General features: G+C 57.8%; 1 protein-coding gene across 1 annotated transcript; it reads right to left on the reverse strand.

Annotated features, from left to right (window-relative positions):
• LSS (lanosterol synthase) lies at window positions 1–27,250 on the reverse strand. The gene is made up of 22 exons (XM_073306931.1): window positions 27,168–27,250; window positions 26,313–26,481; window positions 25,305–25,443; window positions 24,236–24,344; window positions 22,776–22,897; window positions 22,029–22,125; window positions 20,905–21,040; window positions 18,682–18,790; window positions 17,738–17,856; window positions 17,124–17,221; window positions 16,620–16,647; window positions 14,837–14,893; window positions 13,164–13,235; window positions 11,615–11,665; window positions 10,455–10,604; window positions 5,553–5,649; window positions 5,170–5,275; window positions 4,539–4,604; window positions 3,942–4,022; window positions 3,266–3,436; window positions 2,544–2,622; window positions 1–733 (listed from the first exon to the last, which is right to left on the reverse strand). Exons 1-22 carry the CDS (start codon window positions 27,179–27,181, stop codon window positions 521–523), a joined length of 2,283 nt encoding a protein of 760 aa, XP_073163032.1. The 5' UTR covers window positions 27,182–27,250; the 3' UTR covers window positions 1–520.

A 27,250-nucleotide genomic window follows, 5' to 3' on the forward strand; every position in this document is an offset into this window, starting at 1 on the left:
TTTCTAGTGTTATCGTTTATATGGATGCAGTAATTAAAATTAACGGGTCTCCTCAGGAAGCGTTTCTAGTGGGCGGCAGCACCCATGGCAGTTGCACAGGTGGGCCCCGGGGAAAGAGGTTTGGGAACCCCAGGGTCAGGGCACGATCTCCATCTCAGCAAGCGCTGGCATCTCCTCCAGCTTGAAGGGCAGACACCTGCTCGAGGTCACACGGGTAGGCCCCACCCCACAGCAGCCTGCCCTGCGCGACACAGCCTTGTGACACAAGGGAGCCGGGAAGAGGGGTCCCTTCAAGCCAGGCCCCAGCCGTACAGCATGTTTGACTATAAGCCAGCCAGTGCCCACACACTCGCTGCCCCTCCAAGCCCACACGTAGGCACGGAGCCAGAATCACTGTGCAGAGTCCTCATGGACCACGACACAGCGCCAGGGCCTGCCAGGCTCCCTTAAAGAGCCTTGTAGCCAAGCAAATCCTCACTGAGGCTGCAGGCCTGCCATGGGGCGTGGGCAGGGCCAAGGCTCAGAAAGAGGGGGACCCTGACAGAACCCCATCCCGCTTCCCTCCAGCCAGGATCTCCTCTTCGCTGTGCAAGGACCTGGGCTGCAGCTTGCCGGCAAGGCTGCTGCCGGGGTGCAGGCGTGCAAAGCGCCCCAGGGCCCAGATGGGGAAGACGTTGCGGTAGGAGGTGTAGCTGATTGCACAGGACTTGTTGAACACTCCAGAGATGTTCTCCTGCGAGAGGAGAGAGACAGAAAGAGGCAGGATTGGCAGGGTGCTCACGAGCAAGGGGAAGTCCCACAAGCCCTTTGCACTCTCACAGGGTCTGTCGCAGGTACTGTGCCATGTTATGACTGATGCACCCATGTTTCCCACATGTCCCGGCACACGGATACATTCCCTGCTTTCCTGCTCACTCCTGCGGAGGCAGGACTCACCGCACACACCCAGGGCCAGGCTCCCCACCCCACTCCGGTGGCCCCTAGGGGCCAGACACTGGCCAGCAGTGCCTAGGTGGGGATTGCCCTGCCTGGCACAGAGCCAGCATTAACAGGCTCTTGCAGCCTCCAGCATGTGGCGTGGTCGTGGCACGGATGGAGCGTGCTGCTGGATGGGATTGCGGCCAGCCCCATGTACTAAAACAGTCCTTGGGCTGCTCTAACGTGTGCTGGGGCCGGCCCCAGAATCAGGCAGTCAGACCTCCCCACCTCCCAGGGCTTCCCTGCAGCCCTTTGCCCATCCACTCCTACCCCCTTAGCACACGGTGCCCGCATCTCCCCATACACCTCCAGCCACTGAACAACAGGGGTCAGCAGATGAGCCGAGCAGCGCCCTGCCCTGTTCCTGGTTCCAGCTGGATCCAGGGCTCCGCTAATCGAGGGCACGGGGCCCTGGGAAGGGTCAGGTAGAGTCACACAAAGCCACGCGGCCTGAGCGAAGGGAGAATACCCCAGAGATATATAGAAGAAGCCTCGTCCTGCCCACAGTCCTTGCACCCAGGGTGCCCTGCGGTATGGTGAGCCACTGGGATGCAAAACGGATCCACATCCACGGATTTTACAGGCTACTTCCATGTGCACAAAGCAGCAAACCCCGCAATGGCCCCAGCTCCACATGACACGGAGGGCGAGTGCTGGCAGGGGAAGGCAGGGCACACAGGGTTGGCTTGGGGCGCTCCTTAGTTTGCCAGCGTGAACAGCGGGGAGATGACAGGCAGCTGGCAAAGCGGAGCCCAGGGGCAGCGTGGTAGGGAGAGGAGGGAGGTCAGCCAGAGACCCTGCCTCATCTGGGTCACTCCCACTGCCGAGGGCATCTGCTCCCACAGCATTTCGCTGCTTTGCAGCCTTGGGCTGCTTTGGGCTCTGTATGGTGCCTGGATCCCCAAGCAACCACGACAGCAAAAGCCCCCTCACCTCATGGCCTCAGCCCGAAGCCTGCACTGATCAGAAGCAGGGCCCACCCAGAGTGTATCCCGGCACCCCCACCTCTCTGTGAGATCTACGGCTCATTACTGCAGCTAGGGATGGACCAACATGCTCTAAACAGCTCCAGCTGGTTCATCATGCCGCAGCTCCCTGCTCTGCCCCACAGGTCACCCCAGTACCTGCTCCCTGCCCTGGCTCCCCTCTCACAGAGTCCAGGGCGAGGGCTCCAGCTGCTGTTTAAACCTACTCCACCAGGGAGATCGTCCCTTCTCCTGAGACCCATGACTTCTCCTGACAACTGCATTCCACCAGCTCACCCAGACAGGGAGGCTTTTCAATACATGAGACAGACCTCTCCCTGGAGCTGGCCTGGACTGTGGAACTCACTGCCACATGACAGAAGAGACCACAGGCCGGAACGAAATGCAAAGCTCAGCGATTCCACGGAGCCATCCTCAACCAGCGATTCCCCCTCACTGACAGCTCCCAGCAAAACCCTTTGAGTCGTCAGCCTGCTTCTCCCACAGCTGGGAGGGACGAGAGGGAGAAGGCTGGCTGGCTGAAATGTCTGCAGTGATAGGGGCTGGACACATTAGAGAAAGCAAAGAGGAGCTGCATACCTGAGGCCAGTCACCATTGGGCAGCTGCTTGTCAATCAAAACCTTGATCCCCTTCTCCAGCACCCCAACATCTGGGTATCTGCAAAGCGAAGGGGCCGAGGTCAGTGGGGCTGACTCCGAATAGCATGCTAGCCCCCGACCCCTAGCGCACGCGGCCACAGCCGGAGCTGTCCTCTCTCCCTCCCCAGCACCGCAGCGGGAACAGGAAAGCTCTTCTCCTCTCCCCACTAGCCCCCAGCACTCACACGATGGCCACACCCCCCACCTCTGTGTCATTCACAGGCCGGCAGGGTGGGCACCAAAGGCCCCAGACAACCAAGCAGGTGAGGAAGCACCAGGCATTAAAGCCAGGCCTGCGACAACAGCCACATCCGGCCGTGCCAAGGCTGGGGTGGCAGCTCTGGGCTGCGCTGCTGCCTGGCAGAGCCCGGACGCTTGCTGTGGGGAAGCCGGTGGCGTGACGACGGCACCAAGAGCCAGCCCGTGGATCGGAGCGGTCACTGGCTAACCCCTCTTGGCGCGGGCGCCTCCCGATCGCTCGGGCGTGTGTTCTGGGCTAGCCCAGGCCAGGACACCGCAGAGCACAGCAGAGGGCAGGCATGGCGCGAATGAAGGCTTCCACGCCAGCGCCCCGATGCCAAGGTCCTTGGCAGGGCCGTGCTCTGTGAATGCAGGTGAAGAGGACGATGTTCTGCCGTGAGAAGCGGCATCGGTGCTCCTACCTGACGGCCATGAGCCCCAGCAGGGCCCAGCAGGTGTTGTGGATCTGGGAGGTGGGGCTCTGCACGTATCTGCGCTGCTCGCAGGACTCAAAGTCCTCTCCCCAGCCACCGTCCTCCATCTGCTTGGAGACCAGGAACTGGCAGGCCTGGCTCACCTCCCTGCATGCGGCTCTGAAGGGACAAGGCAGAGCAGTGGGAGTCACTGGGGGCAAAGGGCCTAAGCCAGGGCGGCCTCGTGGGGCTTTGGGGGAAGGGGCTGGTGGGGCAGGAGACAGTGTGAAGCTGGGCCAGTCAGGCTCTAGCAGGAGCCTGGGGCTCAGAGATAAGCCCTGGCCCTGGCGGTGGGAGCAGCAGCCTAGGGCCAGGCGAGCTCCTCTGGCGAGTGCACAAAGCTGGCTGTGAACACCAGAGCCCCCAGCTGCGTGCGGCCAACAAGCTGGAGCGAGGGGACCACGGGCTGGGGACAAGGCCCCAAGGGGCTGTGACTGTCAGTGAGTGGGGGACAGGAGGGCTACAGGACAGGTCAGAGGAGCCCGGCAGGGAAGGCTGCTCTGGGTTTGAAAAAGCTCCTCTCCCAGCAGAGTGATGCAGCACCCCCCATGCTCCAGGCCGTGCCCTGCAGGCCCCGGGCAGCCAGGGAGCCACACTCAGAGCCGTGCCGGACTCCCACACTCACCCGTTCTCGTAGGTGTGCTGCAGACAGGCCAAGGCCTCCAGTCCGAACCAGGTGCCGTAGGTAAAGCACACGCCCCAGCTCCTGGCGGGAGGAGAGCGCCGGCGTCAGGCAGCGCAGAACACTCTGCGGCTCTGAACACCACCGGCCCCCCGCACCACAGACAGGCATGGGAAGTCCCCCTCCCTCCCTGCCACAGACCACGGGGAGGGCCCTGTCACCTCCGTCTGTCCCCTCAGGCTACACTAGAGCCGTCGTGCACACACGGGCCAGGAGTCGCAAGCCCATCCCACGTCGCCGCATGTCTGGCTTGTCTCTAGTCCGCAAGCGAAGGGGGCTAGTCGCTCACCGTACAGCACCCAGCGCCTCACGCTCCGGTCTGCGGCGGCACCCTAGACACGACCGTAACAGGCTGGACTGCCGTGGGCTCCCTGAGCCAGCCCCCCACACCCCGTCCCCCAGACCCTGCCACGCCCGGAGGGAAAGGGGAGAGAGGGCTGCCCAAGAGTGCGGACACCAGCCCCTCTCCCCTCACCCCAGCCGCCTCCTGCCCCAAGCAGCGGGGCGTTTGCTGCACCAGAGGTGCCCGTGGCCACTCACCCTTCCCACGAGCCGTCAGCTCTCTGCACCCTGCAGCAGTACGCCAGGCCCTCGCGCAGCGTCTCTCTAGACAGGGGGAGAGGGGGTTCCTTAGTGTGCACCGTCTGCCCCCCTGCCTGCCCGACCCAGGGGCTCCTTGGGAGCTCACATCCCCTCTGAGAAGCGGGGGCCTGGCTCCTATTAAAAGGATCACCCGAGGGCCTTAAGCTGCAAGCGGGACTGAGCTTCCAAAGCCCCTGGGGGCTCAGATGGAGACAGGCCCTCCACCCCGGGACGTTTGCTAGTGGCCTCCCAGCTGGTCTGCAGATGAAACACATCCTGGCCTCACACAGGAAGCAGACGTACTCAGGCGGGCTGTTCTGAAAGGGTAGCTAGGAAAGGAGGGTGCCCCCCGCTGCCCCAGGGCAGGGCTGTCCCAGGGGGTGCACCCAACCAGCAGCACCCGCTGGGACAGCAGCTGCCGTGTTCGGTTACCGGGTTCGTTCCCGGAGCCGTGTGCGGCAGGGTCTGCCCTGCGGGTCAGAGCACACAGGCAGAGCCCGCACCAGGTTCATCCCAGCAGGCCCCACTTACTGATCTCCCCAGGGTGCAAGCTTTGAACTGACACTTCGGTGCTCCCTCGCCCCGTTACCTGACCTCCTGGGCCCGGTGCTCAGGGAAGGCCCCGTGGAAGTGCTTCAGTGCCTGAATGACGGCCGACGTGCACTCCACGTAGCAGTAGTCTATCATGATATCACCTGCCGGACAGAAGAAGCAGCAGTGAGCATCCCCATCACACAGGGACTCGTGGCCAGCAAGCAGCTCGAGGACAATGCCAGGCGCTGACAGGGGCCCTGCCTCCCCGGTGCACTCCCATCCAAGGGGCTGTCTCTGGGGATGGGCACTGGCTGTGTGACTGGGCCGAGACCCCCCCCCGAGCCTGCCTTGGGCAGCACTCCCAGCAGACCTGCCACTGCCTCCCCTCACGGTGCGAGCAACAGTAGCTGGAGAGAGGCACATCGCGCCTACCCTTACCGAACACCTCCGAGGGGTTCAGGAGCTCCAGCAGCCGGCCCCCCCGCTTGGTTTCGTACGTCGCGAAGCCTCCATCAGGATTCCTCATGCTCAACAACTGCCCGGACATGGAAGGGAAGAGACTGACAATCCAAACCAGCCTTGGTCACTCCCTGCTACAAACCAACCCCCTCCCCACAACCCCCACAATCCCTCTCCAGAACCCTAGATCCCAAGGCCAGAAGGGCTGGCCTGACCTTCATAGCACAGGCCAGAGACCTGCCCCAAAGTAAGTCTTTTCCAATGACAGCAGATCCTCTAAAAACAGGCAATCTTGATTTTAAAATGGCCAGTGATGGCGAATTGACCACAACCCTGGAGTTGATCCAAATTTTAAATACCCTCTCTTTCCAGTCTCAATTTGTCTGGCTTCAGCTTCCAGCCATTGGATCATGATAGACCTTTCTGTGCTAGACCAAACAGCCCATTATTAAATATTTGTTTCCCATGTAGGTACTTCTAGACTGGACTCAAGTCACCCCTTAACCTTCACGTTGTGAAACTAAACAGTGATAGACTCAAGGAGGTCAATCAATGGGACAGGTCTTCTAATCCTTTAATAATTCTCGTGGCTCTTCTCTGACCCCCCCCAGTTTATCAACATCCTTCTTGGATTACGGACATCAGAACTGGGCACGGGATTCCAGCAATGGTCACACCGGTGCCAAATACAGAGATAAAATAACTTCTCTCCTCCTACTTGAGATTCCCCTGATTATGGATCCCAGGATCCCATTAGCTCTCTTGGCACTGGGAACTCCTGTTCAACTGATTCTTCAGCAGGCCCCCCAAATCTTTTTCAGAGTCCCTGCTTCCCAGGATACAGTCCCCCATCCTGTAAGTAGGGCCTGTACTCTTTGTTCCTAGATGTATACATTTACATTGAGCCATATTAAAATGCAGTTTGCTTCCACCCAGCTTACCAAGTGATCCATATCGCTCTGAATCAGTAACCTGTTCTCTTCATTATTCACCACTCCCCCAATCTATGTGTTATCTGCAAATTTTATCAGTGATGATTTTAATCCTCAAGCGATTAAAAAAATATTAATCACGATTAAACTGCACGATTAAAAAAGTTAATCATGTTTAATCGAGCAATTAATTGTGCTGTTATACAATAATAGAATAGAATTTATTTAAACATTTTTGATGTTTTCTACATTTTCAAATATGTTGATTTCAAGTACAACACAGAATACAAAGTGTACAGCGTTCACTTTATATTTCTTTTTTATTACAAATATTTGCACTGTAAAAAACGAGAGTATTTTTCAATTCACCTCATACAAGCACTGTAGTGCAATCTCTTTATCATGAAAGTGCAACTTACAAATGTAGAATTATGTACAAAAAAATTGATTTCAAAAATAAAAATGTAAAACTTTAGGGCCTACAAGTCCACTCAGTCCTATTTCTTATTCAGCCAATCGCTCTGACAAACAAGTTTGGTTACAATTTGCAAGAGATAATGTTGCCCGTTTCTTATTTTCGTCATCTGAAAGAAAGAACAGGCATTTGCATGGCACTGTTGTAGCTGGCATTGCAAGATATTTACATGCCAGATGCACTAAAGATACATATGTCCCTTCATGCTTCAACCACCATTCCAGAGGATATGTCCATGCTGACAACGGATTCTGCTCAATAACGATCCAAAGCAGAGCGGACCAACACATGTTCATTTTCATAATTGAGTCAGACGCCACCAGCAGAAGGTTGATTTCTCTTTTGGTGGTTTGGGTTCTGTAGTTTCCACATCAGAGTGTTGCTCTTTTAAGACTTCTGAAAGCATGCTCCACACCTCGTCCCTCTAAGATTTTGGAAGGCACTTCAGATTCTTAAACCTTGGGTGGAGTGCTGTAGCTATGTTTAGAAATCTCACACTGGTACCTTCTTTGCATTTTGTGAAATCTGCAGCGAGTGTTCTTAACATGAACATGTGCTGGATCGTCATCCAAGACTGCCATAACATGAACTATATGGCAGAATGGGGGTAAAACACAGAGCAGGAGACATACAACTCTCCCCCAAAGAGTTCAGTCACAAATTTAATTAACGCATTCTTTTTTTAATGAGCATCATCAGCATGGAAGAATGTCCTCTGGAATGGTGGCCGAAGCATGAAGCATATCTGGCACGTCATTATCTTGCAATGCCGGCTACAAAAGTGCCATGTGAACACTTTCAGGTGACATTGTAAATAAGAAGCAGGCAGCATTATCTCCCATCAATGTAAACAAACTTGATTCTCTCTATTGTTCAACGGCACAATTAATACTGCAATTAATTTTTTTAAATCACGATTAATTTTTTTTAGTTACTCGTGTGGATTAATCACAGTTAACTGACAACCCTAATAAAAATATTAAACAGCAAGGGCCAGGAAACTGATCCCTGCAACACACCTCTAGAAACACACTGCTTGATGCCGATCCCCTGTTTACCATTATATTTGGAAACCCATCAGTTAGCCAGTTTTTAATCCATTTAATGTTTGCCATGTTAATTTTGTATCGTTCTAGTTTTTTCACCAAATTTTGTGTGGTACCACATCAAACATTTTACAAAAGTCTAAGTCTTACATCAACACTATTACCTTTATCAACCAAACTGGACAGGATCTATTTTCCATAAATAATTTTTGATTATTCTAATTTTATTCTCAATGGTGACTGGCATTAATTATATCACCCTCCTTTAATTTTTTATTAATGGAGTTCCTTAGCCGCTCCATTATCTTGCCAGGGACTGATGTCACACTGACCGGCCTATAATTAACTCAAATATTTTATTTACCCTTTTCAAATACTGGCACAACATTAGTTTTCTTTCAGTCTTTTGGAATGTCCTCAATGTTCCAAGGCTTATTGAAAAATCAACATTTACAGTCCAGTGAGCTTCTCAGCCAGCTCTTTTAAAAACTCTTGGATTCAAGTTATCTGGACCTGCTGATTTTAAAATGTCTAACTTTAGTTGCTCCTGTAACACCCTCCAGAGATACTAGTGGAATGTAAAGATCATCATCATATGATAACGACTACACCTTTTGGCTTTTCCCCAAATACAGATAAAAAATATTTATTGAACACTTCTGCTTTGTTTTGCATTATTACTGATCATTCTATCATTTTCATCTAGTAATGGACCAATACCATTGTCAGGATTCTTTTGTTCTTAATATCTTAAAAAACTCCCTCTTATTGTCCTTAACTCTGCAGGCCATAGATTTCTTCTTGTGCCTCTTTGTTTCCCTCATCCATTTTCTACAATTCTTAGCTTCCGGTTTCAACTTCCCTTTTCTTTCATTTGTTATACATTGTTTTCTTATTTTTATAGGTGCCTTCACTTCCCCTCTTATCCAGGTCTTTCGTTATCCATTACCGCCTTCTTCCTTGATTGTGGGATTGTAGCTTTTGGGCATCAAATTGTTCTTAAACAATTCCCAGTTACCATCCACATTTTCTCTGATTAAATTCTTCCTCCCAGCTGATTTTGGTCACAATTGTTTAGCTTTGTGAGATTGGTCCTTTTAAAGTACCAAGTATATATGCCTCTAGTCTGGACTTTATTCTGTTTGCACATTACTCATGTGATCAAGTTATGATCACTTGTACCTAAGCTACCATTAATATTTAGTTGTGTGATCAGTTTCTCTTTATCTGTCAAGACAAGGTCCAATATGGAATTCTTGCGTGTCTTTTTGAGTCAGGAAACGGTCAAGGAGATTTTGAAATCCCAAGGATGTTTTGCTACTGGCTGCATGAGCCCTCCAGCGTGGGTCACTCTGACTGAAGTTCCCCACGATCACACAGCTTTTCCCCCTACACACTGTAGATAGGTGCGTAAGGGTCCGGTCATCCTGGCCCCTCGTGGGATTTGGGGTCTGTCTGCCAGAACATTGATCTATTAGCATTCGAGATCATTGGCTTCTGAGTTATCGGTGACTCAGGACAGGTGATGCCATTTTTTATGTCGATGCCACTTCCCCTCCCCTTCTGCCCACTGGATCCTTGCTAAATAGGCCGTATTTAACATTACAATTAACGTTAACGATTTTAACATTCCAGTCGTGAGACTTGTCCCAGCCGGTTTCAGTAATGCCAGCTAGATCACATTTATGCTCATAGATGAGCAATTCCCATTCCTCTTGTTTGCCACCCGGGCCCTGAGCATTGGTGCATAGGCAATTCAAGAATTTTTTTCTCTTCATGTTCTTTGGCTCCTTGATTTTATTCTCAACATCTCAATTTTGTGCTAAATGAGGCCTCATTTCTTCCTTCTTTTTTCCCTTCCCTTTTGCTAGGAGCTGCCCAGAGCCAGAGGCACTTTTATCCTCCCCACGGAATAGCTGCCTGGTCTCCAAGGTCCTGGAGCCAGCTCGGGATGCTCGCGTCTGCTCCCCAAGACCTGGGCGAATGAGCTCTCTGCCCAGGGCGTCTGTGCTGTGAGCCGCCTGCCAGCCCGGGGAAAGGCACTGTGCTGTCACTCCACGCACCCCCGCAGGGACTGAGAACAGCTCTGCGCTCTCTCCCGCACCCAGGGCAACCTGGTCGTGGCCTGTCAGGCTGCACGCGCTGCTCCCCTCTCAGGACTCGGGAGCGACACCCGTTGGCAGCGAGAGGCCCTGCACTAACAGCCCTGCCGGGGCTCCTCCTGGGGTTCATGCCAGCCAGGCCCAGCTCACATCCAGATGTGATCCCAGGCTCAGACCCAGCAGGTCGTATGTCCAGCCACAGGACGCCGGAGGCCACAGGGGGAGAACATCCCTCACCCAGAAGCCATTTTGTTTTAAGCTGTTCCGAGAGACGTGGCGCAGACTCGGAGGGTCTCCCTCCCCACTGGGTCTCCGCCACCTCTTACCACATTCACAGCATCAAAGAGGCGCCCCGTGGGGACGTGCTCTGCTATGAAGGGACACGTCTCCTGCAGCAGCATCACCGACTTCAGCCCCTCCGCAGTGCAGTCAGCCACGATCCAGCCGCAGTCACGGGTGCTGAAGGGGAATCCGCCCTGGGGAGTCAGGCACCAGCACTCAGCCCCAGGAGCACGGAGAGCGAGGGCAACTCCCCCGCCACGCTCTGCCCTGCCCAAGGGAAGGTGGAGCCCCCTCATGCAACCCCACATTACAGCTCCGCTTGTGCACGTGAACTGGGGAGAGAACGCTCACAACCACCCCCCCCACCCCCCCGAGTCCAGCAGGAGGCTGGGGAATCCCTCCTTAACAGCAAGGTGGCACCAGGAGTTACTGCAATAGCTTTCACGCTGGAGGCTGGGACCAAACCTAGGTCTGGGCCCCGAGCAGAGTGCCAGCAACAGGTGAAGTCCAGCCCGTGCCGTGGACAGGCGTCCCACAGACAGTCAGTCACTGAGCAGCTGGGCGCAACGGGAGCCCCTGGGGAGGCTGCCGCGGAGGAGTCTGGGGGCAGGAGCTCGTGCTGTGTCTGGCTGCCCTTTGCCTGTTATATGGGACCCTCAATTTCCCAGGTGAGGCAGCCTCCCTCACCAAAAAATACCGCACTGGAGAAAACAACGCTGCCCAGCCCCAGCCACAAACAGGCCTTAGTGGGATTGTGCCGCATCTCCTTCCATGGCAACTGGCCTGGCGGCCACCCCTGGGCCCACACCCTATCGGCCTGGGCTCACAGAGCCCCTCCTCTGCGATGTGATGTGTATCAGCCAAGCCCCGCCCGTATATACGGACTCCAGGCCACCTGCTGTTCTGCTTCATATGCCACGGGCACCGCCAGGTAAACGCCAGCTCGTGCCCTTCTTCCAAGCAGGCAGACCGTGTGCGCGGTGGCCCAGCCTAACTGCCAGCCCCTCGGCACCTGGGATCACAGTCACAGCCGCAGACTCCTCCGGACACCAGAGAGTCCGGCCAGAGCCTCGCTCTGATGCTATCACAGGATAGCTCCGCTTTGAGTCTAACAGAGCTAGGGGCAGCCGGACACATGAGGAACGAACATGGAACGACAGGGGAGAATCATCCCAGGGAAATCCAGGCCTGTGGCAAGCTGTACCTTGCTCATCTGGCGATAGTATTTCTGGTAGTCGGGCGGGTTATCCGGAATCTGCAGGAGATACAAGGAGCACCGGTGAGGAGGAACGGCAGGAGGTCCCATACGCCCCACTGCAAAGGGCAGAGGTCCCACAGCTATGGCAATGGCCATGGGATCAAGGCCAGCCGCGCCCGCAGAGTACTCCTGTTTGCGCTGCCAGTCTGATCGCCTGGGACTGGTGCTTGTCCGTGCCACGTCTCCCTGGATCGGCCCAGGGCCAAGGCTGGCCCTAGACTCTAGCGCTGGGGGGGATGAGCAGAAGGGACTTCCACTGCTGACCTATTGCAGTATGCCCCGGTGCTGCCCTGGCACGCCTGTGTCAGCACACATGGCACCTGGAGCTCTCCCCCCAGCCCGGCTGCAGAGGGCCCTGTGCGTCCACTCGTTTTCAGTGCTTCACCCCCCCTCAGTCCGCACCAAGCTTCCCATGAAGCTGCCCTGCCACGCAGGGCCCAGCACCAGGGACAGGGCAGCCTGAGAGCCGTCGGCTGCGGGGGTCTGACCCCGGCCAGGCAGCCCTGCTTAGAACAGGCCTGGACGATGCAGCGGTGAGAACACCAGCGGAGGTTCACTAGCGCCTGGGGAGCAGCCCCAGGAAACGGGACCAGTGCAGGGATGTCACAGGAAGCTCAGGGCCAGCCAGGCCCGTGTGCCAGCTGTGTCCAAGAGCAGGCGGGTCTCCCTCCCTGAGAGAGACAAAGCACACTGCCGTGCCCTGCAGCACTTCCCACCCGGGCTCCAGGGCTGGGTGGGGAACAGCTCACTGCGAGAACCCTCACTGGAGCTGCAGGGGGACAGAAGCAGGGCTCTGGAAACAGGACCTAGAGAGAAACCGGCTAGGTCAGCCCCTACAGAAAAGCCCCATGGAATGTAAGAAGGAGGAAACCTACAGATCCAGCGACATTTGACAGGGGCGCACAGAAAGGACTCTGCAAACTAGTGCATTTCATAGACAACAAAAGCCCCTGAGCTGCGCAAGCCTGTGGGACACACAGCATTCGCCTCCCTGCCACGCTCCTTTAAAATGCCCCGGGACTCTGACCCCCAGCCCCAAATGGAGTTAAGCACCTCAATACCTTTGAGACTCTGGGCCTCTCTCCCTACCGTGGTCTGGTACCAAACCCCTTCCCTCCGTATCTCCCAGGACGGCCAGTGGCGCTGGGTGCCGAAAGCCAGCTAACGAAACTGTAAACCCTGTGTGTTCAAACGCAAGGCCAAAAAAACACAAGTCCTGCTCACTCCACAGGGGGGCAGCACAGCTCCGGAATTCGAGAACTGTAACGTAAGGCTTGCGTCCTTCCAACAGCACCAGCGTGCCTTTCACAGTGAAACCTGGGGGAGCTGCACCCCCCACCGACCCCTAGCTCCCACGCCTACAGCGCACGGAGGGGATGATCCGCAGGGCTGGATGCCGGGAAGCTGTGCAGCAGCTCCGTGCACGGGAGGACACTGCAGCCTTACCGAAGTCAATGCTGACTCCCCACATCTGTGACCCCAACTCAGTGCTCACCTGGGTGATTTTGAGGAACTCATGGGCCTGCCTCAGACAAGAAGCGAATGCCGGGTCATTCTGAGCGCCAGCCTAGACAAGGAGGCAGACACACAAAATTAAGAGACGTCACTGCTCAGTTCTGTGATCAGCTTAGCTCTTCGGGAAAAACAAATGAGAAGAGATCTCCTGGAATCCGTGCCCGGCACAGTCACTCCCTGGTAAGAGTCAAACACAGCACTCTGGCCAGCCAGGGACTCCGGGGCACCAGAGTTTCACCCAGCAGATCTGCACTAGGGTGGCTCAGCTGGCACAGGTGAGGAACAGGAACTCTCAGGCTCCGAGCGACTGGCAGAGCAGCAATGCAGTGCCCGACGCTGGAGCTACGCCAAGCAACACACCTCCATCGCTCGCTCGGAGCGGCCAGACCCCAGTCTCTATATTCCAACACCGCTGCTGGCTCCGAGCCGCGCTGGGCTCTGGGCGGGTTGTACACAGCTGGTGCGATGTGGCCCATCTTCGTAGCAGTGCCCCACAGAGAACACACTGCGCGTGCAGGGAAGAGGTGACAGGAACTCCCCTTGATCCCTGCCCATATGCACGTCAAGGCCTACCCACCAGTGCCGTGGGGCCACATGCCTGCACCTGACGGGGGTTAGGACAGTATTTTCAGGGGCCACATGCCTATGGAACAGCTATAGCGGCTTCTCCCTGCAGCTGGCCGAGTGCAGGTTCCCAAGCGGCGAGACAGTGCTGCTCATCTCTGGGTGTTTACTACCGGGACACGTGCAGAGCCCCATGACATTCTAGCCGTCCTCCAATGACACCTCGCACCCAGCGTTCAAAGGCCAGTCCGCCTGCAAACCTGCCCACACCTGCCTTCGTACGCAGGTGCGTCCACCTGACGCTATGGGGCACTAGCTGTTCCGCACCCTTAGCGTGCGTTCGGAGCTCTTTGGGATCGCAAGCCTGCAGGTCTCTCTCTAACGGCTGTGCTCTGGCTGCACCACCGGTTACCGCAGGGGTGGCCAACCAGAGCCTGAGAAGGAGCCAGAATTTACCAATGTACATTGCCAAGGAGCCCCAGTAATACGTCAGCAGCTCCAACCCCCACACTCCCAGCACCTCCCACCCACCAGCAGCCCTGCTGATCAGCGCCTTCCCCTCCCCCCCGATCAGCTGTTTCGTGCCATGCAGGAGGCTCTGGGAGGGAAGGGGAAGGAGCGAGGGCACGGCAGGCTCAAGGGAGGGGGCAGGAAGGGGTGGAATGGGGACAAGTCCTGGAGCAGAGCCAGGGGTTGAGCAGTGAGCAACCCCCAGCACGTTGGAAAGCTGGTGCTGGGCCCCGGAGTCGGTGCCTGTACAAGGAGCCACATATTAACTTCTGAAGAGCCGCATATGGCTCCGGAGCCCCAGGTTGGCCACCCCTGGGTTACCGGCTCAGTGCAGGGAGCTCAGGGTGACATTCTCTGGCCTGTGCTATGCAGGGGGTCAGACTCGATGATCGTAACAGTTCAGTCTGGTCTTGACACCGGAGGCTGTAGAAACCTCTCTCTAGTGTTACTGTTGAGTGTAAACTGTAGGAGCTGGGCCCCCAGGAGCCATGGCACTGAGGAAAGTGCAGGATGGTGCCTGTCTGAGACCCACGCCCCTTGTGGGGCGGCCAGCAGGCTGGCACAACCAGCAAACGTTACCTCCAGGAAGGCTTGGACGGCAAACGCTGTGTCCCAGAGCTGGGATCCGTTGGTGCCCTGGAACAGAAGAGCGTGCACTGAGAAGCAGCTTTTCCATCCGCCCCAGGCTTCCCACCCACCCCTACAGGACACGATGAGCAAGTGCGGCCACGCTGCCTGCAGGCTGCCATCACGCTGTACCCATGGGCCCCGCAGAGAGAGAAGGCTGTAGGGCACGCTGGCTGGGTACCGGCACGCTGCACCAATGGGCCTCGTGCACAGGGAGGGCTGCAGCCTAAGGAAACCCACTGGGGCAGAAACGGGCAGCAGGAGCAGGGTTATGGGGTTTTTTGGTTTGGGGGATGGGAGTTAGAATTTCCCTCCAAAGCTATTTTAGGGTCTGATCCTGCAAGTCCCGCATGGACCCAGTGCAGGATGGCTCCAGGCACCTCACCCAATCCAGTGCCGGTGTATACAGCACCCTAGGCTGCACGCTGCATCCCACACACAGCGACTGGAAACAAGAGAGAGCCCACAGCAGCAGGGAGAGCGCGAGCCGTAGGCACGGGCGAGAGGGTCTCTGAGCTGAGATGTGAAGCGAGGCAGAGCCAGGAAGGCTGGCCCAGAGGGAAGGAGCTGCAGGGAACACAGCTCTCGCATGGTAGAGGAGGCCGGAGGGAAGGGGAGAGAGGCTGCAGCAAGCCTACAGAGGGGTTCAGAATGAGGTCAGTTTGGCCATGGATCCCAAACCCAGCGGGGAGTGCGAGCAGGGGACTGGGATGGGCCGACAGGGCTCCAGGCACATGGGGGGCTTGGGCAGCAGCCTGTGGGTCCCGCTGGATTCTGCAGGGCTGGGCCGTGGGGCAGCCCGAGAGAGGGCAGTTGCGGTAGTCAAGCCCAGAGGAGCTGGGAGGTGGTCTCGGTGGACCACTGCACGACTAGACCACCTGCATGGCGGATCTGTGAGTGCTCTGTCAGCCGGGACCAGGCCACGACACCAGGAACAGTCCCTGTTTGCACAGGCAGACAGCAGTGCGAGCGGCTGGCCGGGGGCAAGGGGAGCTGTGGGGCAGGGTAGAAAGGAGGTGGCAGAGCTGTGTCTGGGGGATTCGCCACTGCCCCAGGAGAAGCAGATTTGCCTGGGAGACACTGAGCTGCAGGAAGTGGGACAGAGAAGCAGGCCTGCGTGGCCAGGGCGTGGGGGAGCAGCACGCAGCCCCTTTCCTTGCTGGACACTCAGCTGAGGCCCAGCAGCCGTTAGTGCTCTGTTCTAGCCCCCAGCACGGGCAGGAGTGGGGCTGCCCGCTAACGTGGGGGCCAGAACCGCACAAGCAGAGACAGGACAGGACAGGACAGTACTCCTCCCCTAGGCTCCACCTCAAGAGCAATAAATGTGTGGCAGGGGCGGAAAGCCAGAGCAAAGGGGCTGGGCACGGGATGACGGGTGCCGAACAACCCCCAGAGGTGCAGGGGAAGCAGCTGCCTGAAAGCAAGGACACGTACTGCTCCCGATACCTATCCCTTCTACCCTCAGCCAGGAGGAGGAGCAGGACAGGAGAGGCGGCTGCCGCGAGCCACACAGCTGGACCAGGGCTGGCCCTGTGACTATCCACAGCCTGGCAGGAAAGGGAGACATTGCAGGGGTGGCAGATCCCCTGAGGCAGAGCAGCCTGGCGAGACCCCCTTTGCAGTACACGCTCAGTCCCCGGGTGAGGGATCCCTGCCCAGCCCTGCAAGCCGTCTCAGCAGCAGCGAGAGCGCGCCCAGCGTCCCTGCGTTCGCTGCCAGGGCCACAGCGCCGTACCTGCATCTTCAGGCCGTCGAGCCCCAGCCTGCATGGAGAGAGAGCACATCATTGCAGCAGCCTGGGGAGCGCGGTGCCGTCCCCAACCTCCCGCAGCCACCCGGCGTCCGACAACACTGCTGTCGGGGCATGGAGTACTCGGCTTCAGTGGCCGTCTTTCAGCGGATTCCCCAGGGGCCCTGGCCCGCCCCTTCCCAGCCCTCTGGCCCCCACCTGACTGGGAGAACTGGAGCGAGTGGGACTTGCTAATGAGAAGCCAGTGTCTGGAGCTGGCTGCTGATCAGCGTGGGACCCCCCTGTTCGCATGCTGCCTGCAGAGAGCCCCCTGCTCCTGGGGCCTAGGCAGCGGGGTAGCCCTGGGAGCAGAGTGGGGTCCCGCATGGCAGGGCTGGGCAGCGGGTTCCCTGCTAGGGCCTGCGGACTCCCGCGCGGGACAGCGGGGCTCTCTCTAGTGGAGCCCTGCACGGTCTTCGGGGCTGGGGAGGTGCATGGCCCTGGCCTTACCAGAGGTAATCAGGGATCCTGGAGACATGCTCCTGGAAGGCTGGAGAGCTCTCCCCCTCCACGTACCAGCGAACCAGCATGTTAATGGTCTTGGAAATCTGCCGAGAGAGAAGGCGTCACTCCTCTGCAGAGCACAGCCGACCTGACCTTGTGGCCAGCCACAGGAGCAAACTCCAGGCTGGGGACTGTCTGCAGGTGAGCGAGCAGGTCTACATGGGGCTCTGGCCACAGAATGGACCCCTTGGCATCCCCATGTCTGTTCCCCATCACAGCGCAGGAGATCACTCTCCAGCCAGGGCCTTCCACCAGCTGACTCCACACCCCGCAGCTGTTCCCAGAAGACTCCGCAGAGGGGGACAGCTGGCATGCCCTGCCTCCACTGCCACTGGACAACAACCAGGCGGCTGCTCATGCCCCTAGTCATCTCCTGGGAACTCTCCTGTGTGCAGCGCCCAGCACAACAGGCCCTGAGCCCGCCTGGATTGCTGCTTGCTATGGTTACATGCCAGGGCATCTGTGCAGAGCCGGGGAGTCCCAGGCCGGTCTCTCCCATGCCTGGGCAGGAATCGGAGTCAGCTCTGTTTATTCGTTGGGAGCGGTAATGAGCAGCCTACCGGGCCAATGCTGATGGCCTTGGTGAATCTGTCATCAGCCTTGATGTGGTCGTACAGCTCCGCGATGGCTCGCTGCCTCAGCCGAGCGCTGTGGTGGGCTTCGTATACGTTCAGGATGGCTGAGACGGGAATGAGAGAGGCACAATAAGGAAACTCTTACCAGCTGCATGATCCCAACTCCTGTGCAAGCAGGGCCTGGCCCCGAGCCCCAGAGAGCTCCCCCCACCCCTTCCCTGGCTAGCCAAGGCTCTGGGGGGAGCAGGGCACAAGCCCCAGGGACACAGCCCCAGAACGCTCCACACCTGGACTAAACCCTGGGTGTTTCACTGCTGCTCAGCCCGAGGCAGGGCCAGAGGGAAGGGGGAAGCTGCTGAAGGGGGGACAGAACCTGAGGAATTCACTCAGTCCCCCAGCCCACGGCCCGCACGGGACTCGGAGCCTCTGCAGTGTTTGGCATTGTTCTACGAGCCCTGATTCGGCACCAATGGCACCAGATACTCAGGATGGCCCTGGGTTCAGCCTCCTCCAGCGGCAATCAGCACAGAGCCCTGCGCCTCTTCTACCTGCTGGGCCCAGGCGGCTGCTGCCGGCTCGTGGCCGACGCAAGCAGCCAGTGCAGCACACAGATTGTTCTCATGCCCGCTGGGCAGGGCAGTAACTGAGGCGCTATGCTGAAGCCAGGCAGACACTGCTTTGTCAGGCACAGGCATTCCCTCCCGGCTTAGTAATTTACTGTCTTGCCAGCTTCTGCCCCTGGCCACTCTGAGATCCCACTGGCAGGGCAAGGCTGACGGGAAGCTTGGGGGCTGCACTGGGGTCGGATGCAAGGCTATGGGGCAGCTCTCAACTCCGTCAGTGACCCATGGCTGTGGGGACAGAAAACAACCTGCACATCCGCTATCCCTCGCCCTGCCCTGGCCAGGCCCAGCCAGTGCCCCACTCACCATTGGCGAGCGTGAGAAGCCAGCTGTGCGGGGTGTAGAGATCGCAGGCTGCCACGTTATTCCTCTGGGCCGGCCAGTCAATGCTGGAGTAGTCCTGGACGTACAGCTCCTGGCGGGGAGCAGGCAGGAGATTAGCCAGCCAGTCACTAGCGCGCCATGGGAGCAGACCCATGAGACGGCTGCAATTGTCAGCATGGCGGCATTAGCAGCCGGGGGAGTTCAGCATGGAGTGCGTAGGGCAGCACCAGGGAAGGAGGACAGCGCTGCCTGGCCCGCTCTGCGGGCTCCACACCGGCCACCAGGAAAGGTCCCACGTGGGAGCTGCTCCCAGCACCCTTTGCTAAAGAGACTTAACAAGAGCAGAAAGCACCTTCAGATGTGGGGGGCCTCCAGGGCCCACATAGCCCAGAACAGGGGGAGCATGTTGGAGCATGCTCAGGCAGTAGGGAGGGCTAACACTTCAACTTAATTCTGGCTGGAGGCCTGTGTGCAGGACTCCACCCCCCTCCAATTCACAGCAGGTCTCCCACAGCCCCATGGGCAGGAAGACGACGGCCCCCTAAGGCATAACTCCCCTTCAGGCCTAGGGGTGTCAGGTGCCCAGCCTGAGACACCAAGTCTGATTTGCAGAGGGCAGAGCTCAGTTCTGTCAAATCAGACCCCTCCCGGGGGGCCAACAGCACCTTCCAAAATATCACTCTTCCCTTTGGAAAGTGCAGGCCTTAGGCATTGTGAACGAGTGTGTGGTAAGTACCGTGCCATGGCATTCACAGGGAAAGTCTGCTCCCTGCACAACCCCAGACACTCTGCCCTTGGCTTTCCTTCCTACCTTGTCCTCCCAGCTCTCTCCTTCCTTCCCCAAAGCCCACCCCAATTCCTGCCCCATAGGGCTCCCTCCATCCCTCCCCTCCCATCAGCCAAGGTTATCAGCAATGGAAGAGCATTAATGCGGTGCCTTATATTGGCTATTTGAGGAGAGCACTCCCGGCCCCCCGTGACTGTCCTGGCCACTGATTATCAGAAATAAGACTGGCAGGTGACTGGATCACAGGGCAGAAGAACCTTCACAGGCAGAATATACCAGCTACCGAAGGGCAGAGAAAGGCAGAACAAGAACCAGTGGCTAAAGCCATAAGGCCAGAACAGTGAACAACAAGGATGATCAACCACCGGAATGAGCTGCCAAGGGAACTGGCAGACTCTCCATCTTCCAACTGGCTGCTTTTCTGGATGGCACACTGTACTGAAGCCAGACATCGCTGGGCTCAGTCTGAAGTAACCGGGTGACATTCTCTGGCCTGTATTATACAGGAGCCTGACGAGATGATCTACCAGTCCCTTAACGTGATGATTCGGCCTCCAGGCTGTCATGCAGACAGCAGGGCATCGGTTCCATGCAGCTCCTGTTTGGAAGGTTACTACCACACATATGATGGCAGAGCCTTTCCGTCTGCTAACGAGAGCTGGGATGCTGCACAGAAGTAACACACCAGTGGCCACATACTGACATCAAGGGGCCCAACCCAGCATGGGCCAGTCGTACCTCAGCCCTAAACTAAAGGGAAAGCATGGAAGGGCCACGTGGCTCAGTCAAGCAACAACCCCCTGAAGGAGCAGAAATGCAGCCCACACGACGCCAACATACAGAAGCATCAGCCGTGACAGGGAAGGTGTAAGGAGGCTCAGAGGGAACCGGAATGGCCAGCAGCAAATAGGAACTTCTGTAACTCTCGGAGAACCAGAAGCTGGCGAGAGTCGCTGGCCCTGTTAGAGCAGCAGGGAGTGAGCGGAACAATCAGAGAGGACGAGACGCTGAGGGGCAGGGTTGCCAAAGTCTTTGCCACAGAGAACGAGGGGAGATTCCCACCCCAGAGCTCCTCTTTGGAAACAGAGACGAGGCAGCATGAGGAACGGAGGTGTCAGACACGGGGCTGCTGGGACATGGCGCAGGGCCATCGTGGTTAGTGCCCAGGCAGAGGGGAAGACCCAGAAGCTCTGGTGGGATGGGGGAACAAAGGGTCGACGTGGGGATCACATCACATCACAACGAGCCCACAGGGATCTCCAACAAAGCACCACCAGGTGCTCAGGGCCTGCGATTCAGGTCCAATGAGGAGATTCGGGTCCATGCGACTAGACACAGCTGGGCCATGGCAGGAAGGGTCTCCAGGCCACCGTTACCCAGGGTGAGGAGCGGGGTGGGTGCTCAGGGAGTTCGTTTACCTGTCTGAGGCTCTGGACAAGCTCATCCTCCCCGGCAGTCAGGCGCGTGGCGTAGCAGTAGCTCATCGGCAGGTACACCTGACGGCAATGGCACCAGAGCGTGGAGGGGTGGGCTGGCATCCAGGTCGGGAGCAGCCTGCCACACCACAGAGGAACGCTGTCGCAGGGTGCGGGCTGGGGAGTGGAGGGTCGCAGGGACACGGGCACAGCTAAGGACAGGGCTATGGGGCAGTCAGAGGGGTAATGTGCCCAGGAGACCCTCGGGGGGCCAGGATAGCCGCTGCCTCAGCGTCAGAGCAGCCCTACAGGACAATGCGCAGACCCCAGGCAATCACTGCTCCATGCTCCTAGGGTGCGGGGGAGCTGGGAGAGAAGCCGGAGACCTTGTTTGGAGCCAGGAGACTGTCTCCTCCAGCAACGCAGCGAGGCTGTTATCCTGGGCGGGGCCCTCTGCCAACAGGCTGCATCTGATTCCCTGCGGTTCGTGTTAAAGGGTCCAGAGGGAGGCGCAGGGGAATAAACAGCCTCTCCTACAGGGAACATTACAGGGAAACTGCCGCTATTTTCCCTGTAATCAGCCAAATGGCTGAACTCCCTCACCTCACACTGCCCCCTGCTCCTGGCCCCATGGCCAGCTCGGGCACCAGCTGTCCCTGGGCGCTGGGAGAGTCTGCGGCACTCCCAGTTCCAGGACGGGGACAGCCATGGCATGCCAAATGGGGAGGAACCATGTCAGGACCCAGCACAGGCTCAGCCCCAGGAGGAAGGGATTTGAGGCGAGCGCAACGTGTGGGTCTGGAGGCTGGCAGAGAGGGCAGGAAGGCCGGAGCTCGAGCTTGGATGGGGGAGGGAAGGTCATCAACAGAACATCCCTCCTGAATCAGTCCACGCCCCAGCGTATCCCCTCTGCTCCAGGTCCTGGCAGGAATGGTGGCTGGTTTCTGTGCCTGAAGCCTGCTGGCCCAGGCTGAGCAGGAGAATGGGGGACTGGTGCAGGCCGGAGATTGCTCTCAGGGTCCCTGGTGTTCAGCGTTGGGCTCTCTGCTAGGTGCTGCTGTGAGGGGACGGGGCTGCGGCTTGGGACTGAAAATCAATACACTCTGCAGATACAGAATAGCACCTACCACAGCTCAGGGAGCAGCGTGTTCATTCCCTCCCAGCTGTAAACATTCAAGACGGCCAGCCAAAACTTCCCCCAGGACGGAATTCCCACAGCACCACCTGGAGAGAGACAGACACAGATCTGGGCTCTGATGGCAGCTACAGGGCCTGGGGACACGGACCTCACCATGTGACAGGGCATGAACAGAGGCTCCTGAATCCTGGTTTGGTCGTGCGGCAGGCAGGGGCCCTGGACAGCTGCAGGCACACAAAGGGCACTGCACACCGACAGACAGCCATTCAGAAACGACATGTGGGAAAGGCACGTTTTCTGTGCAAGGTGCAGCTGGCGAGACCACTGAGCGTCGTGTCACGGAGCCACCTAGCGAAGCTAAGCCACGTGAGGGGTGCTGGAGGTGGCGATTTAACCCACAACTGACTGCTGAGAGATGGACCGGATGTTTGCAGAGATGGACCGGCCTCCCAAACGGAAGTGTTTGCAACCGGTGAAGGAGCTGAGGTTTCACCATCACCCCAGAAGGTGAGCACTGGAGAAGCTAGGGGCGGCAGGGCAGAAACTGATGTGTGAACTGCACATGCTGCCATGCAGCCGAGGACAAGCCATTGCAAAGGCTCACGCCACTCTGGGAACATGTCCCCTCGCCTACCACTCACCCCTTCGAAGCTGGGCAAGTCCTTCTAAACATAGTCCTTCTATGGCTGCTGGGGCGAGAGGACAGGATATCAGAGAGCTCCAGCCACGTGCTGACCTTTGCTGTGGAGGTTGATCCGAGCCCTCACGAGGTCAGGGTCATCTGGCCCAACTCCCAGGATCCTCAGGGACGTGTAGTTGAGTGCTGTGCCAAACACTGTCGATTTGTCTTCCACATGCCTGCCACATACAGAGAGTGGGGAAGTCAGACGTGGCTGAGAGCTTGTGCCATCAACCGAGACTGGTTTTACTGGGGCAAACCTAAGCAGGGGATTAAAGCTAACTGGGCAAACTAACCGAAAAGCAACCACTCTGGGCCATGCTGCTGGGAAAAGGGAAGGAAATGCTCCCGGTCCCTCACGCTAGACGTCTCCCCATAGTGAAGAAGGGCTCTGGCCACGCCACATGCTGGCCTCCACGGCACTGCAGCACCAGCAGTCTCGCACTCAGCAGAGCTCCGAGCCATCTCCCACATGTAAGGGAGCACCAGGCCAAGCTTGGGATGCTGCGGCGGGGGCGGGAGCTTCAGAAGCACTCAGCCATGGCCTAGCCTGTCCCCGCTGAAGCCATGGGCAAACGCTCTCGTCAAGCCAAGGGGGAGCAGAGCGACACCAACGCCACGTACTTTGAAACCCCCACCGTCGCATTGCTGGAAATGCCGATGAAGTGGGGCTTGATTTGATAATGAAATCAGAGTGTTTTTCTCCCAGGGGCCAGCTTGAGGGCTGGTGGGATTTCAGTGATTTTGTTTAATCGGTTGAAGGTGAGACACACTGAAAATGAGCCAGTTTTGAACATTCTCCCTCATTTCCTAATGCTCCTCCGGGTCCCTCTCTCCTTCGCTGGAATAGGGAAACCTGCCTAGACAGTGGCGGAGAGCTGGCCGTGCAAGCGTACGTTTCTACCATGATTTCTTCCCCTTTCACCAAGGCCTCTGATCACAGATCCTCCTCCTAGAGACGGGAAAGAATTCTTCTCCGGTGAAGCCAAGACAGAATGCACGTAACAAGGGTACAGCCACAATGCCTCTGCAGGCCGGCCCCCGACACCACCCCAGCGAAGTTCCCGGCAGTCCATCCCTGCCTGCTGGAAGGCTCCCCTCGCCCTTGTTTCTGTGTCCCCCTTCCCCGAGTGTATTTAATGACCCAGCCAGCCCACCCCACTAACACACCTTGAGCCACTACAGCTGCTCTGCACGCCCCCAGGAGTGCCATGACGCGGGGCGGGCTAGTGACGGGCAGCACAAAGCAGGTGCAGCAGGACCTAATGCCTGGCAACCATGTCTCAGATATAAGGCTGTATTGGAGCATATTAACAACACGCGAGGCAGACATCTCAGGAATGGAACTGGCTTTTGTGCTTGCGAGGGGCTTCTGAGATTTCCATACCATTTTCACCGGCTGTTTAGTACAGGGACAGACAGATAGGAACCATTCCTCTGGTCAACCGGGTCTGGAACACACAACCGGCCCAATGCAGCTAGAAGAAGAAGAAGAAAGGAGCTTCTCTGCTACTCACAAGCCCCAGCCTCCGTCAGGGAGCTGCACCGAGCGCAGGTAACGCACCATCTCCCTCCTGTACCCTTCTGGCAGTGGGATCTTGGCAACGTGGCAAGTGATCAGGAAACCTGTTGGACAAAACAGTCCGCCCTTTAGGACAAACTACCCCCCGATTTCAGCCACTGGCACAGTCTAGTTGGTTCAGAGAAGCATTCAGAGTAACAGGCGTGTTAGTCTGTATTCGCAAAAAGAAAAGGAGGACTTGTGGCACCTTAGAGACTAACCAATTTATTAGAGCATAAGCTTTCGTGAGCTACAGCTCACTTCATTTGAGCTTATGCTCAAATAAATTGGTTAGTCTCTAAAGTGCCACACGTACGCCTTTTCTTTTTTCAGAGAAGCATGTGTCCTCTTCATGGTCAGCACAGGACACGAGAAATCACTGTAGCTAGGAGTCCCAAGTAAGCACTGCACTTATAGCTAACAGGGCGCAGCTACAGCCCAAGGCTAAATGACTCCAAGGTCATCGTCTGCTGGAACCCAAAAGTGTCATCAGGGCCATCCAGACAGCATGCACGTCAGCCTGTAACAACCACATGACCTTCCCTAGCAACCCCGGTTTCAGCCCCCACGGTGGAACAGGCTGTTGGGGTCAGAACTGCACCAACGGACCCCCCCACAACACACACACATTCAGCAAAACCAGACAGGGGATTTAACTAGCTAGGTAGTTCTTGGTGCTTCACAACAGACGCCAGCTCATTATTAAAGACACGTTCATTGGGGATTAACTGTAGTGCAATGCAGCCGGGGCATTTCCTAGGTCACTGGCTGGGGAAATGGTTGACCACTAAAGGTTTACTGCCCAGTGTGCTGGGGAATAACAAGATGCTGCCCTGCCCAGGCCTACGACAGCGTCTGACCCTGAATCATCCCCCAGACAGCTAAGCAAAGAGCCACGGACCCCACAGACCCTGGCCACACTGCCGGATCCTGCTTGGCACCCGCTATCCCAACCCTAGGCAGGTAACTCTGTAGGGAAGTGCTGACGCTCAGAGCACACAGCGCAGCCCTTTCATCCACCATACCTGGCAGCAGGAAGAGGGGGCCCCCATAGTCACCGGCCCAGTGCCCATCCTCCGCCTGCAGGCCAGAGTAAAACTTCATCCCATTCAGCGCCGCTTCCTGGGCTGTGCAGGCCTGGGGCAAGGCCTTGAAGAACTTACTCTGCAAAGAAAGGAAGAGGAGCGGGAACAGACACAAATTAAAAGAGCAATGCTCCAGCTCGCGCACAAGGAATGGCCAGCGGCCAAGACACCAGCAGGCTCCCAGCACCGCACTAGCTGGTGCAGGAAGGGCAGGGGAGGAATCATGTGCCTTATGTTAGGGAATATGGCGGCACCGCAGGCCCATGGGTAATCCAGGTACGTGTACCTCCCCCATGGCCTGCACTGCACTGGCCTTTCACACAATGCTTAGTAGCAACGCCAGCAACCGGACACCAAATCCAGCACCAAGCGACTGTGCGGCACCTGCGTAGGGACGAAGAGGGCATGGGAGGGGAGCAGAGGAGGAGCGTGGATACAAGTAGGGCGCTTGCTGCCTTGAAGCATTTTCTGAGTCATTCAGTGCATTATCCGCAGAGAGGACCAGGCCTGCCTAGCCCAGCATGGGTCAGCAGGCAGGGACAGAGCAGGGCAAACAGTCTCCCCCCAATATTTTCAGGGGCCAGATTCCAGGGCTCCAGGCATGGAGGAGCCAGAGGATTCCGGTCCCAGGTGTGTAAGATACCCTCTTGCAGGTGGCTGTGACCCCTCCCCTCTTCCCCAGTAACCAATACAACCAGGTTGGCGTGGGGTGCGCACGCTGCCCCTGATGCCGGCATTACCTGTGCCTGCCCTGTAGAATTAGCACGCACGTGAGTCCAAGACAGTCACGGAAAAGAAGCCTTGCTTCAGAGACAACAGCTCAGCATTTGGGGGCAGGAGACAATGGCAGAAATAGGGGAATTACAGCCAGCCACAAGAGCATAGGGATCAGGTGGGTGCCCCCTTCCCAGCCTTGGCAAGCGCTGCGCGTGAAGATCAGCCACCCACCGTGTCCAAGCCGAGGCAGTGAGCCTCCAGCCCGCTCTGCTCTCGCTCAGGTTCCTCGCCAGCCTCCAGATAGCGCCATCTCTGCCGCCCCTCTTCATTGCTCAGTCGCCAGCGGGCGAGGTCACTGGCAGGCTCTGTTTTATACGGGCCGCCCCTTCTCCGCAAACACCTGGAGAGACCACAGGGGACCAGACAAACCCCGGGCGGGTCACCAAGCGCTGCTGGCTCCGAGCATCAGGCGGCCAGTGCCCTGGGCCGCGCAGTAGACAGGAGAAGCCAGAGAGCTCCGCACTCGGCCCCGCGCTGGCTGCCATCGCTTACGTTTTGCAAAACAACAAGAATGAAGGGGCAAGCACCTGACAGGCCCTCCACCGGGCCCGCACAGGGGGCCACTTCTGACAGCGCTCCCCCTTCCTGGCACCTTCCCGCCCCACACCGCCCGCCTGTCCTCGCAGCAAGTTCATGGGGAGCCTCCCATCGGCCCTGGGGACCGGTCACTGCAAAGGGGTGGCGGCTCTCTCACCTCCCGCCGTGCTGCGAGGGGTGGGGCAGCTCACGGCTTTAAAAGGTCTCTGAACTCCTCGGAGCCCCGGCCCCGGCCGCACTGCATGGGGGGGGGGGGGCCCTGCACTGCACGGACCAGTGAGTGCGGGCACCGCGCTGTGCAGCGTGACACCCAGCCGTACAGCGCCGAGCACAGGGCTGGGGCCGACTGCCCGCTGCGGGAGCCGCCGGAACAGAAGCAGGCTACAACTGGGCTGCAGCAACAGCACCGCCCGGGGTCACACAGAGACGCGCACTCACACACACACACTCGCAGAGATACGGGCCCCGCGCGCGCGCGCGCACACTCACGTCTCGCGCCCCATCTCGCGGCCGCCCCGCAGCCTCTGCCGGCCCAGGCCCCCGGCGCGCGGCTCCCCGGCTCGGCAGACGTG

Source organism: Lepidochelys kempii, chromosome 11 (assembly GCF_965140265.1).
Source record: "Lepidochelys kempii isolate rLepKem1 chromosome 11, rLepKem1.hap2, whole genome shotgun sequence".
Lineage (NCBI taxonomy): Eukaryota > Metazoa > Chordata > Testudines > Cheloniidae > Lepidochelys > Lepidochelys kempii.